Source organism: Salmo trutta, chromosome 18 (assembly GCF_901001165.1).
Source record: "Salmo trutta chromosome 18, fSalTru1.1, whole genome shotgun sequence".
NCBI classification, from domain to species: Eukaryota; Metazoa; Chordata; class Actinopteri; order Salmoniformes; family Salmonidae; genus Salmo; species Salmo trutta.
Genome location: NC_042974.1, coordinates 54,335,384 through 54,349,583, shown reverse-complemented (window position 1 = coordinate 54,349,583; position 14,200 = coordinate 54,335,384). Strand labels below are relative to the sequence as shown.

Below are 14,200 nucleotides of genomic sequence, written 5' to 3'. Positions count from 1 at the left end.
AGTATGGATTTTCATATAAAGATTAACTAGTCAGTGGCCACACCCCCGTGAGCCCAGACATCACATTAGGTGTCATGGACTGCCCTTTTCTACTGAAACGTATAAAACCCACTCCTGATGACATTCACACCAGACCACGCAAACCCCGGTGTAAGCTAAGGTTGCAAATGGTTGAATTTCTGAGACCAAAACATGCCGGGTGATGCTGGTGTGTGAAGTGGTTTAAACTACAACTCTACCAAAGGACAAGACTATACCACGTGGAGCATTGGCTGGACGGCTGGAAATGGTTCAACTCTGAGACTATCGATCCCTACAGAATAAGAGCAAATCTTAGACGTATAATTACTTGTCTGCAGCAAGAAATTACGTAAACCTAGAACGAGCATACCGACAACCACCGAAGCATCTAGTCTATGAGAACATTTCTGAATGGTACTCCTCTGAAGTGTCCATTCTAACCACCTACAACCATGAAAGACTTTGTGACTTCAATGAAAGTTAACCAGAGACGATGATGGACGATCGAGGATTCCAACAGAGAAGACAACAACGACATACGGGAGTAAATATATATACATTGCAATTATTCTCAAATGAGCGGCCGTTCGTGTGCAAAGGATTAGCATTTCAATGAATATAATTATAGACTGTGTAATAAATAAATTTTCTCTTTCCTGCACTTTCTCAGTCACATCCCTTTCCTCTTGTCTACCAAGCTGTCATATCGGCTTAGCCCACTAGGGACTTTTCTATCATTGTTAGTAACCAATATCTACTGTTTGTTTGTTATGCATTTCTGTAATTATTTAGTTAGTAAATAAATAATTGAGCCAATTTGTATATTGCTGATTCATAATTTATGCTAGGGTTTGTGCAGATAACCAAGAATTTTACGACATTTGGAATGAGACTAACAAGGTAATAATAATATATTAATGAGAAAGACTAATCGATCAGATATGAAAATATCTGAGGGGTTCTGTTCGGAAAATTACAGCTCTATAAATCGACATTTTCCGTGGTGCCCCGAATTCCTAGTTAATTAAGTTTACATGATTAGTTTAATCACTTAACGATAATAATTACAGAGAATTTATTTGATAAAATAACAGTCTTCACATTTAATGATAGTAAAGACACGACACAGGTTTTTCAGGAATCCCAGCATGGTTGGAATCCCTGCTTATTCCCTACTGATTCCTGGAATAACTGGGTTAATGTGTGGAAAGCAGGTTGGCATTCATCATCATGAATATGGAACTGGAGTCAGATCTGCAGTGGTCACTAGCTAGCACAGCCACAAAGTCATACAATCCAAATAAGTGCAGTGAAATGCGTTGTTTTACTATTCTTAACCCTAGCCGTAACCATACTGCTAACCCTAATGCCTAACCTTAAATTAAGACCTAAAAGCGAATTATAGTTTTTTCATGAATTTTTACAATATAGCACATTTTGACTTTGCAGCTGGCCCATCCAGTGGAAATCACTCAGGGCAAGATTGATGACAATAAACATCAACTTGCGTAGGGAACGATACATGCATGTGGAAAAGGAAATCTTGTTCATAGTGTTAGTCATTCTGATAGAAATTAGGAAATATTTCATTGAATAACATGTTCTGTACCTCTTGCCCTCCTGCTGTTTAACTCCCTGTTCACTGTCTCATATGGGATGAAATACTTGAACAATAATATCATTTTTTCCCGATCTTAGTGTCTCCACTTCCAAAGGCCTTTCAAGTTAACAGCAGACAGTAACTCATTCAGGCCGGGGGTTTAACTAGATTATGTATTAAGTGAGGAAAGCTGCTTTTAATCTGGCGGCATGACTCAGTGCATGTCCCCAGCCACTGTGAGATCTCATCGGAGGGGAATCAGTTACAGTCTAACACACTATAATCCCCTGTAATAAGCTTACCACCTTGTAGGTTACTTTCTCCCACTGATTGATCACAGGCTGTGTTTCAAATGGTATCCCATTCCCTATATATTTTTTTTTTGCAGATTTACTTTAGTGCCTTATTGCAAACAGGATGCATGTTTTGGAATATTTTTTATTCTGTACAGGCTTCCATCTTTTCGCTCTGTCATTTAGGTTAGTATTTTGGAGTAATTACAATGTTGTTGATCCATCCTCAGTTTCTCCTATCACAGCCATTAAACTCTAAGTGTTTTAAAGTCACCATTGGCTTCATGGTGAAATCCCTGAGCGGTTTCCTTTGTCTCCGGCAACTGAGTCAGGAAGGACGCCTGTAGCTTTGTAGTGACTGGGTGGATTAGCACACACCACTAACTAGCTAGCCATTTCACACCAGTTACACTCACCCCCCCTTGACCTCCTTCTCTTCAGCAACCAAGCCACAGAAACAACTACTGTAAATTCCGGACTATAAGCCGCAACTTTTTTCCGACGCTTTGAACCCCGTGGCTTAAACAATGACGCGGCTAATATATGGATTTTTCCCGCTTTCAATTTTTTTTTCTCCAAAAAAACACATTCAGTGACGTGCTCAGTTTTTTGCCGGCATGAAGCTTTCATTAGACCAATGAAATTGCCGAACGGGTTAAGGTCAAACAACTTTTTGGTTTACTGTTTAGATTAAATCGAGCGCTCTCAAACTTCCCATCATTCTGATTACGGTAGTCATTTTGTCACCCTCATCATGGCAAAGACACGGAGAAATGCATATGATGCAGCTTTCAAGTTGAAGGCGATTGATCTGGCTGTTGGAAAAGGAAATAGAGCTGCTGCACGGGAGCTTGGTCTTAATGAGTCGATAATAAGACGTTGGAAACAGCAGCATGAGGAATTGACTCAGTGCAAAAAGACAACTAAAGCTTACTGCTAATTTTTTTTTTTGTTACAAGCCGTGTTTCGTTAAAGCCAATTTATTTTTGTTACAAGCCGTGTTTCGTTAAAGCCTGTGTAAAGTTAATTTGTTTCAATGTAGGCACCTGCGGCTTATAGACATGTGCGGCTTATTTATGTTCAAAATATATATATTTTTTAAATTCAGTGGGTGCGGCTTATATTCAGGTGCGCTTAATAGTCCGGAAATTACGGTACTTCAAGGTCTCAGAGCCAGTGACATTACCGATTGAAATGCAACTAGCATGCACTGCTAAATAGCTAGCCATTTTACACCAGTTACATGAGCTTGAGAAATGTTTACAAAAACAATGGATACATTTCCCTAAGAGTTGTGCAAAGTTGGTAAAATCATATTCAAAATTACTCATAACTGTAATGGCTGCTAAAGGTGCTTCCACCAAGTATTAACTCTTGGGTGTGAAGTCATACACAATCAATGCATCCTCATTTTGTATTTTTTTGTCATTTTTTTCCTATAGTTTTTCTTTCATTTTGGAAATGTGGAGTAGCTTGTGGAAATAGGAAAAATATAAAATGTAATCATTTTTTAGAATTAACTTCAAGGCAGCAAAATGTGAAGAATGTGCAAGGGGTGTGTAGACTTTCACTCGCGACTGTATGTATAGTTAATTGGTAGAGCATGGCACTTGCAATGCTAGGATTGTGGGTTTGGTTCCCGGGGCCACCCATACATAAAATGTATGCACGCATGACTGTAAGCCGCTTTGGATAAAAGCATCTGATAAACGGCATATATTATTACTGTATATGTACTGTACCTGGCCCTCATCTCAGTCACCTGGTCAGTGATCTGGCCCAGGGTTTTGGCAGTGCCCAGGATATCCCTCCGCTCCTTCCCAGCACACAGCTCTCCCACCTTCCCAGCCTCATCCAGGATCTGACGGATGGCCTGTTCTCCTGCATCCCCTGATCACCAGGAGACAGAGACCACGGCAAGACAAATGTTACTTACAACCTAGAGAAAAGGGACAACTGCATTGTTCAATTGGCGCCAATCAGAAGAAAACAGACTGATACAGGGAGGAACTACTTACACTCCAATAAAACAGATTGTTTTAGTTTTTAATTGAAAAACATTGCGCTACAGATGGCCCAAATGCAGAGGTTTTCAAACCTCTCCTCGGGGACCCCCAGCCATTCCATATACAGTTGAAGTCGGAAGTATACATATACCATACCAAATACATTTAAACTCAGTTTTTCACAATTCCTGACATTTAATCCCAGTAAAAATTCCCTCTCTTAGGTCAGTTAGGATCACCACTTTATTTTAAGAATGTGAAATGTAAAGAGAATGTAGAGAGAATGATTTATTTCAGCTTTTATTTCTTTCACCATATTCCCAGTGGGTCAGAAGTTCACATACACTCAATTAGTATTTGGTAACATTGCATTTAAATTGTTTAACTTGGGTCAAACATTTCTGGTAGCCTTCCACAAGCTTCCCACAATAAGTTGGGTGAATTTTGGCCCATTCCTCCTGACAGAGCTGGCGTAACTGAGTCAGGTATGTAGGCCTCCTTGCTCGCACACGCTTTTTCAGTTCTGCCCACAAATGTTCTATAGGATTGAGGTTAGGGCTTTGTGATTGCCACTCCAATACCTTGACTTTGTTGTCCTTAAGTCATTTTGCCACAACTTTGGAAGTATGCTTGGGGCCATTGTCCATTTGGAAGACCCATTTGCAACCAAGCTTTAACTTCCTGACTGATGTCTTGAGATGTTGCTTCAATATATCCACATCATTTTCTTTCCTCATGATGCCATCTATTTTGTGAAGTGCACCAGTCCCTCCTGCCACAAAGCACCCCCATAACATGATGCTGCCACCCCCGTGCTTCACGGTTGGGATGGTGTTCTTCGGCTTGCAAGCCTCACCCTTTTTCCTCCAAACATAACGATGGTCATTATGGTCAAACAGTTCTATTTGTTTCATCAGACCAGAGGACATTTCTCCAAAAAGTACGATCTTTGTCCCCATGTGCAGTTGCAAACCGTTGTCTGGCTTTTTTTGGCTGTTTTGGAGCAGTGGCTTCTTCCTTGCTGAGCGGCCTTTCGGGTTGTTTCAATATAGCACTCGTTTTACTGTGGATACAGATACTTTTGTACCTGTTTCCTCCAGCATCTTCACAAGGTACTTTGCTGTTGTTCTGGGATTGATTTGCACTTTCGCACAAAAGTACGGTCATCTCTAGGAGACAGAACGTGTTTCCTTCCTGAGTGGTATGATGGCTGCGTGGTCCCATGGTGTTTATACTTGCGTACTATTGTTTGTACAGATGAACATGGTACCTTCAGGAGTTTGGAAATTGCTCCCAAGGATGAACCAGACTTGTGGAGGCCTACAATCTTTTTTCTGAGGTCTTGGCGGATTTCTTTTGATTTTCCGATGATGTCAAGCAAAGAGGCATTGAGTTTGAAGGTAGGCCTTGAAATACATCCACAGCTACACCTCCAATTGACTCAAATGATGTCAATTAGCCTATCAGAAGCTTCTAAAGCCATGACATCCTTTTCTGGAATTTTCCAAGCTGTTTAAAGGCACAGTCAACTCAGTGTATGTAAACTTCTGACCCACTGGAATTGTGATACAGTGAATTATAAGTGAAATAATCTGTCTGTAAACAATTGTTGGAAAAATGACTTGTGTCATGCACAAAGTAGATGTCCTAACCGACTTGCCAAAACTATAGTTTGTTAACAAGTAATTTGTGGAGTGGTTGAAAAACGAGTTTTAATGACTCCAACCTAAGTGTATGTAAACTTCCGACTTCAACTGTACACCTAATTCTACTTGTTAATTAATAATCAAGCCTTTGATTACATGAATATGGTGAGCTAGTTTAGACTACAACAAAATTGTTTAATGTCTGGGGGTCCTCAAGGAGAGGCTTGAAAACCACTGCCCTAATGAACACGGCCCATGTATATTAAGCCACTGGGAAGGCCAGTCTCTGTTACCTTGTTGGGCGTTGGGATCCCTCAGCCAGCTCTTGGCCTGGGTCATCTTAGAGTCGATGAGTGCCAGAGCTCTCTTCATGGCCTCTGTATCCTTTAGTGTCAACAACAGGGTTAAAGGAGATAACATGGATGAATAACAAAGAACCTTCCAGTCTAGAACCTCCTCAAAAATACACATTTGAAAAAGATTGATTGACTACAATTAAGACTTTTTATTACAGCATTTTGAGACCTTGGGACTATAAGGTTCTATCTGTGCAAAGCATAGTTCTGAGATATTGAGCATCAAGGTTTTCATATCCCAGACCTCAGAACTGTCTTGTAGTGAATTATTCTTCCATAAACCATTAAGACACTCAGCTTAAAGGTACATAAAGTGCACAGTATCAAAATCCTAAGACATTTATAAATCAGTTATTTTAGGGGAGTGCAATCGCAGATAGAACCTTATGGCTCTGAAATGTCTGGGATCAGCCATAAGATTCTTTCTGGCAGAGAATGTTAAAAGTATTTCAATTTCAATAGAAAAGTATAAACATTTAATGATTAAATAAATAAAAGTACCCTTCCTTCTTTCTTATGGTCATCGCACATTTGTTAAAGCGATAGTTCTCTCAAATGGCAAATACACTATATTCTATGAAGAACTAGCAACACTGCTAAAGCTTAGCACTCGATGAGTAAACTGATATAATTTTCTGGTCTATGACACCCAAAGTCAGTAAATAATTGGTATTTAATCGGTAAAATGTGGTAAGTTTGTACTTTTTGTGAAATACCCTTTCCATGGAGTTTTCGTATTTATATAGAACAAGATGAAAAGACAAAAACAGGGCCTAAAACATGCTCTAAGACTGGGTTTCCTAAACTCAGTCCCCCCTAGTTCTATGTTTAGTTTTTTGTCCTAGCACTACACAGCTGATTCAAATAACCAACTCATCATCAACCATTGATTATTTGAATCAGCTGTGTAGTGCTAGGGGGAAAAAACGATGTGCACTCAGGGTGGCCCCAGGACCGCATTTGGGAAACCCTGTTTTAAGGCACCTGTATTTAATTATTTTTACCATGTAGAGGTTACGTTATGGCCATTCTTCTGAAAAAGTGGTGAAAAAATCTAAGTAATTGAAAAAGAAGACCAGAACTTATGATATGAATAATCAAGAACTTTGGACTATAAGGTTCTATATGCAAAATGTATAGTTTTGAGATAATTAATATTTTTGAAGTCCCAGATGTCAGAACTGTTTTGTGAGGTCTTCCTCTTTCATGACTTAATAAGTATATAATCTTACATACAATTATTTGTGATTGACAACTCAGCATTGTGTGATTGGATTGCAGATAGAACCTTACAACACCAAGTTAAAAGGTGTTTGCGCAGATAGAACTTTCAGATGTCATTTTTCTTATAGTAAATTCACAAAGATAAATACATTTAAAAGGACCATCTAAAGAGCAACTCTGTGAATAACATATTTTTGACCAAAATGTCAGACAGAAACTTATAGTTCCAAGGTCCCAATTTGACATACACAAAGATTTGTTCAAATAATTTGTGCAATGTCTAAAATTAGGTAATGTCCCTAATGATCATTCCTTTTTAGGGTAACCCTTCTGTAGTTTACTGTATGTCTTCTGAGTCAGCTAATGGTCTATCTGTCAATGAGCCAGATATTCCAGCATGTGTTTGGAGTTTGAACAGGGTTGGAAGAGTGATCTCATACAGTAACAGCATTTGCCTGCTTGGGGAATTCATTAATGTGATGATGACTGATGAGCTCGGCATTCACACAGATGAACACACGGATCGTGACGTTACATAGTTACATAGGGAAAAGACATGTCATCTCCATGATTACTACCATTACAGTACACACAACAAACCTGCAAAAAGCTGTCACACACACATCTGTACCTCAAATGCAAGGTTAACCACTGGCAGCAAGACACAACTGTAAAAGTGCACATGCTGTTCAAATCAAATCACTTTCCATTCTTTTGACAAGTCCCAAATGGCACCCTATCCCTACATAGTGCACTACTTTTGACCAGAGCCCTATACAGTGGTGAGGAGGAGCTCCTTGGACCCTTCCTGCCCGGAAGTCATTTAGCCATTCATTGTAGCCACTGGCACTCTGTATTTTTTTCTTGTGTCAATTAACTCGTGACAGTCCTGGATTACTCATTATACTAACAAAGTCCGATTTAGTCAACAAATACTACAGTCAGTTTAAAAAAAGGTTAAGGGTACAAGACTGTTTACATATCTGACTGTGTTGGCAAAATCACTACATATCTCATTGAGCCAAACGGGGAGAGGCTGCCTGTTAGCACAGTTCCAAGACAGAAACATCCACCTATGCCAATGTCGTCGGTGGATCTCAAAACTGAACTTGGATCCGCGTTAAGTAGCAATGATATCCTTCGCCACCTTTGTCTTACGACACAACAGATAGCTCGAACCAGTCATGACTATTCAACAAAACAATAAATAATTTAAGTTTCTTTCCAGCTAATTTCATAGTTACATGCTCGAATAACTAGCAAAGGAGTTTTGAAGTTAAGGGTGCAGTATTTATGAAGCCTGGCAATGACAACGAAACCTTGCATAGTTCAGCTAGCCAGATAGTTTAGCCAGGGAAAACAAGCTCGGGACAGGACATAGCTGGGCGCACATGCGCACTAACTAGGCTAATGCAGGTCACAAATTGTCATTTTTATGCCCTGATATCAGCAGTTGGCGGCAAAAAGTTAGATTAAACAATTCAGAGACTGAAGCGAATCGGTATACAATCCCAAAATCAGCTGTAACTGTCAATAGTAAAACAAAGCCTAAAAAGATGTTTGAGCAGGGGCACAACTGTCACTGGGGACATGGGGGGAACATGTCTGAAATTGCATTTTGTCCTCCCAGTTTTATCATTGAAATGTGATACAAAACGAGGCATCAGTGTGCTTTAGGACCATGCAGACGCCTCCGAGCGGTCAGGTAGGCTGTTTAGAGTGTTTATCCGACCGGATAAAAAAAAAATGTGATGCTGGATTCATGGAAAGAGCAGGCGTTCTTAATGTTTAGTACATTCAGTGTATAGTGACTAGGGTGTCATATGGGACACAACCGTCAATATGGGTGTGGGGTGTTGTTTCACATCATAAAAAGCCAATCGACTGTGACATTGTACCTCAATCGGAGGAAATATAGCAATTTGTCCAAGTCAAGAGATGGCGTTGAAACAAAGCTGAGTTCTACACAACATGTGGCAGAGTGAGAGACAAAGGGTGATGGTTACATTTTACTTTTTAGCCAATGCGCTTATCCAGAGTGACTTACAGTGGTGAGTGCATATATTTTCATACTGGTCTCCCATGAGAATCAAACCCACAACCCTGGCATTACAAGCACCATGCTCTATCAACTGAGTCACACAGGACCTTGGTTGAGGGTTGAGTGATAGGTTAGTGATCTTGTATGTCCTTTGAATGGCCTTACGCAGTTTATTACTTTTTACTCCATAAAGGACATCCACAAGTGGCTGTTCTCTCTGATACCACCACCCATGAGATTAAAGCCTTGGCATTTGTCCTTCAGGGACAATACAGATCTATGCTATATTAATACTGTACGTCTACTGTCTAGTCTCTACTGCATCACTGAACCAATATTAGCCTAGCGGTTTAGAGAGTTGGGCTAGTAACCGAAAGGTCGATGGTTCTAACGCAAGAGCTGGCGAGTTGAATTTTTCTTTTTAGAATTGTCCGTTCTGCCCTTGAACAAGAACAACAACTGCTCCCTGAGTGCGCGAGGCTCAACTTCTCCACTGTTTTGGTGCCCTGGCTACCACGCTGTATACAGTGTGAAGCGAACCCGTGCACATGCGCTGGTATTGTGTGTGACTATGTGAGAACGAAGTGTTGCATCTCAACATCTCTGGTGCTGCTAGTTTGCAAAGTCATTTTGCTGAGTCTAACTTTAAAAACGAAAGATTGAGCAAAAAGAATGGCACTCAAATTGGTGAAATAAAAATAAATAGATAAAAAAACATGAAGTAAAATAATAAGGTGAGGAATGATGTCACTACGACTATGTCGCAAATGGCACCCTAGCTTCCCTATATGCCCAGGTCAAAAGTAGTGCACTATATAGGGAATAGTGTACAATTTGGAATGCATCCAAGGTTTACTTTACCAAGTGAAGCCAGCCTGAGAAGTGGACAGGTGGTTTGACAGACCAATCCTTTCACAACGCAAGCAAACACACACTCTCTGACAGTCCACTCCATCCATCCAGTGAGAGGCCCTTGCGTTGGGGATTATTAGTATTGGGGATCATGTAAGGTGAGAGGACATTAGATCATTTAAGGAACCTAGCTAGCTAGATATGTGAGCAAAGGACCACTGTTTTTACACACTGACACTAGCGCAGTCCTGGAATCAGTCAATTTTTTGACCACTTGATGACTTGAGTGCCATTCTCCCATGGTAAAAATATAGTGCAAGATATGTACACTATTACTACACAGATCAGGATGAATTTACACTGCCTAAGGTCAGTTTCCCATAGCCTGACTAAGCCCAGAATAAACCTGGACTAAAAAGCATGTTCAATGAAGAATCTCATTTGAAAGTACTTTTAAGTCCAGGAATAGGCTTAACCTGTGTTCCAGAAACTGGCCCCGAATCTTACTGGAACGTTGAATAAAATATCTGTTTTACATGACTCCATAATGCTATGGATCAATAAGACACCTAAAGGACATCCTACTACTGGCATCTATAGGAGAAGGGCACTCAGGTCAGCTGTTTATGTGTTATGTGAAACTTGCAAAAACAAACCCCCCCCCAAGAAAATCAAGAAAAACATTGCTTGTTAAAGGGATATTTTAGGGATTTTTGCAATGAGGCCCTTTATCTACTTCCCCAGAGTCAGATGAACTTGTGGATACCAATTTTGTTTCTGTGTCCAGTATGAAGGAAGTTACAAGGTAGTTTTGCGAGCCAATGCTAACTAGCATTAGCACAATGACTGGAAGTCTATAGGTATCTGCTAGCATGCTAGTCATTGCGCTGATGCTAGTCAGCAATTGTGCTAGAGCTAGCTAGCCACTTCCTTCAAACCGCATGCAGAATCATAAAAATGATATCCACGAGTTCACCTGACTCTGGGAAAGTAGACAAAGGGCCTCATTGCCAAAATCCTGAAGTATCCCTTTAAAGTAAAGTAAAACAACTGCGAACATTTTTAAAACTTGCTGCCCATTTTTTCCAAATGTGTAATTCCATTCCATTAGCATTGCTTATGCTGCATCTAGCATAAGGCAACATCTCTCACACTCACCTAGCTAGCGTATCTACTACAGTAGCACTCATAGTTTTACCTTAGCATTGATCTACTACACAAAAGCACACATGGACAACCACATGGCACAAACTGTCATCATCATGTCAGCATACAGACAGGGAGCTATCTGTAAGGTTGCAGAATTCCTGGACAGTTCAATAAATTCCTTGGTTTTCAAGAAATCCGGGTTTGAGGATTTCGGCTTTCCTGCTGTTTCCCTCCTGATTCCGGGAATCCTCCAACTGCGATTTCGGGAAAACCAGGGAATTTGGTGAAAGTTCCAGGAATCTTGCAACCCTAGCTATCAAACATGCTGCGTCCGAATGCACAACAAGGTAGGTAGGGGGCGAAAAAGGTAGGCTTACCTTCTACAGGGAGGGGAAGGGGGGGGGGGGGTAAAAAGAAAGAAAAAACAAAACAAATACAAATGTTTAACCAGACATACCAACCAAGACCAATGGGAAAAAAGAGGCAACGTAAAAATAGTAAGAAGCTTAGTAAAGAAGAAGTCATTCAGAGTGGAGAGTGGGGTGACATGGGAAAGAAATACAGCCGGTTGAGACTGACTGGGCATGCTAAGCAGGCAGAGTGGTGGTCAGAAAGAGATAAAGGAGAAGTTATTTTTTTACAACCAAATTTCAATTTTTTGTTGTAGAAGGGTTTAGACACATTTTTGTTATTTCACTTGTTTTTGGGGCCCTGAAAAAACAAGTCCAAAGGCTCCAAAACCACCCAAATATTTCCTTTCAGAAACAGAAATGCTCTCAGTATAGTGATGCAGATCTTTAGATGAAGTCGTGTCATTCTGAAATGTATTCGCACCTCTCTGTCCATTCTAATGGTAACTGCCAAAATAAAGGAAACGCTTGAATAAATGAGGGATACAAAGTATATTGAAAGCATGGGGTGCTTCCACACAGGAAGTTCCAGACACTTGTAGAATCTATGCCAAGGAGCATTGAATCTGTTCTGGTAGACAAACGCCCTATTAAGACACTTTGGGGGATATCTAGTCAGTTGTATAACTGAATGCCTTCAACTGAAACGTGTCTTCTGCATTTAACCCAACCCCTCTGAATCAGAGAGGTGTGGGGGGCTGCCTTAATCTTATGCTGGTGTTTCCTTTATTTTGGCAGTTACCTGTAGCAGCTGGCTACACAGAGAATGGAACAGCTGGATAGGGGAAACGGCAAGATTCGCGCAAAACAGAATATGACATTGCTTCAGAATGACACAATTTCATGTGTACAATATCTAAAGACCTGCATCACTATACAGAGAGCTTTGACGTTTCTAAAAATATGTTTTTGGGTGATTTTGGAGCCTTTTTTTCATGTTTTTCGGGGCCCCCATGCTACACAACGAGGATGATGAAGTGATTCTCAAAAATGTGAAATCCCCCAAAAGTTGTCTGGACCATATATATATATATATATATATATATATATATAAATATAAATAAGAGAGAGAGACATAGATAGAAAGAGAGAGAGAGATAGAAAGAGATATAGATAGAGAGAGAGCCTATGCATACCTGCTTAAATGGAAATTAGGACCCTGTGCCTGTGGCCTCAAGCAATCTTAAAATAGCAATGTAACAAATGGCCATTTTAGACAATCAACCACCTCAAAATAGGCTTATCCAAAATTAACAAAAATAATTTTACTAACAATGAACAGTAAATGGGCATCACACTTAAACCTGTCCAGGCTGTGGTGTGCTCTACTCCCACAGCATTCTGGGAGTCTGTACATGTACGCGAGCGCACAGTGTATAGTGCATGTGAGCGCACGTGGGTGTTTAGCAGACCAAGCTTTGGCCCAGACAGTCACTGCTTTGCTTTTAGCCTTTAATTTGAGTCCAGATTCATACAAACTCATACTGGACAAAAAAAACATAGCTTTCTTTAGCCGGTGCAATGAGCGAGTGACTGGGCAAAGTGATTTCACTGCCTAAGACGAGCAGCTCTCGAGGGTCGAGGTGTGTGCGTGTGGGAGAGACCGGGCCAAGAACAAGCTCTGGGGTGAAGTTTCCCCCAGGTACAGCATCTTTCCCCCAATTCTAACATTAACCGTAAGTGGGGAAAATGCACAACTGACCCAAGATCAGTGCCTAGGAGCAACTTCACCCACTAGTGGCCAAGACAACCCTGAGGGTGTGGTTCTAGCTAGCTACGTACCTTATTGGCCCAGGAGTCTTCGTCCCAGGAAGTGAGCTGCAGCACCCTAATGATCTCGTTGATCTCAGCGCTCATCTTCTCGAAGGTGAAGTTCCTGTTCTTCAGAGACTCCTCTACTCCCTGGCTGCCGGACGTCTTGGTCGTCACAAAGATCTTGATACCTATAGTAACACCACAACAATGACCATCACAAACAAGCACTTAGTTACTTGCAGTATAGTTGTAAGTATAGGTAACTGAACTTGAGGTCTTCACGGGTCCAACAGACCTTGAAATTCCGAGATCCGACCCGAGCGGGTCCGGGTCCTAAATTTTGTCTCGGATCAGGTTCGAGCTGATATAATTGCCATGAGTCTCGGGTATGTGCAATTGAAATTGATTTACCGACAGGACCTCCTCTGTAAATTTAAAGGTGGTTGATGAGAACTGTGTGAGCTTGTTATCTGTGTCAGCCAGCTGCAACTGGTTCTGGCCTCTCACCTAACATGCACCTGCTGCTAAGGAGAGCGAGAGAGTGAGTGAGAGGAGCCTTGGCCTAGTCTACTGTTGATTGTGAAGATGGAGGCATTTTTCATTGAAATAAAATTAAAGTTAGAGAAAGAGTATAATAAAAAGAAGCCGAGAAGGGGAATTTCCATGGGGACAAGTTTTAATATTGTAATGGGCAAAGATGATAAGAACAATTGCGCGGCCAACTCTTCAGGTTTGACGCAATTTACCAAACTTGTATTTTATTTATTTTTCATATTTATTATAATTAGATTTATCATTATTTTAGGCTTTTATATGAATCCAAACCAGTTCTCTACATATGCAAAAA

General features: G+C 40.6%; 1 protein-coding gene across 2 annotated transcripts in view; it reads right to left on the bottom strand.

The window, feature by feature from the left end:
- vclb (vinculin b) overlaps window positions 1-14,200 on the bottom strand; it is a 64,968-nt gene that overhangs the window by 10,576 nt on the left and 40,192 nt on the right. The window contains exons 6-8 of one of the 2 annotated variants that reach the window (XM_029699058.1): window positions 13,381-13,541; window positions 5,860-5,953; window positions 3,657-3,804 (exon numbers count right to left, since the gene is read on the bottom strand). In XM_029699058.1, the coding sequence (XP_029554918.1) occupies window positions 3,657-3,804; window positions 5,860-5,953; window positions 13,381-13,541 (403 nt within the window). The remainder of the gene's footprint in view (window positions 1-3,656; window positions 3,805-5,859; window positions 5,954-13,380; window positions 13,542-14,200) is intronic. The other variant, XM_029699059.1, reaches the window with a different exon arrangement.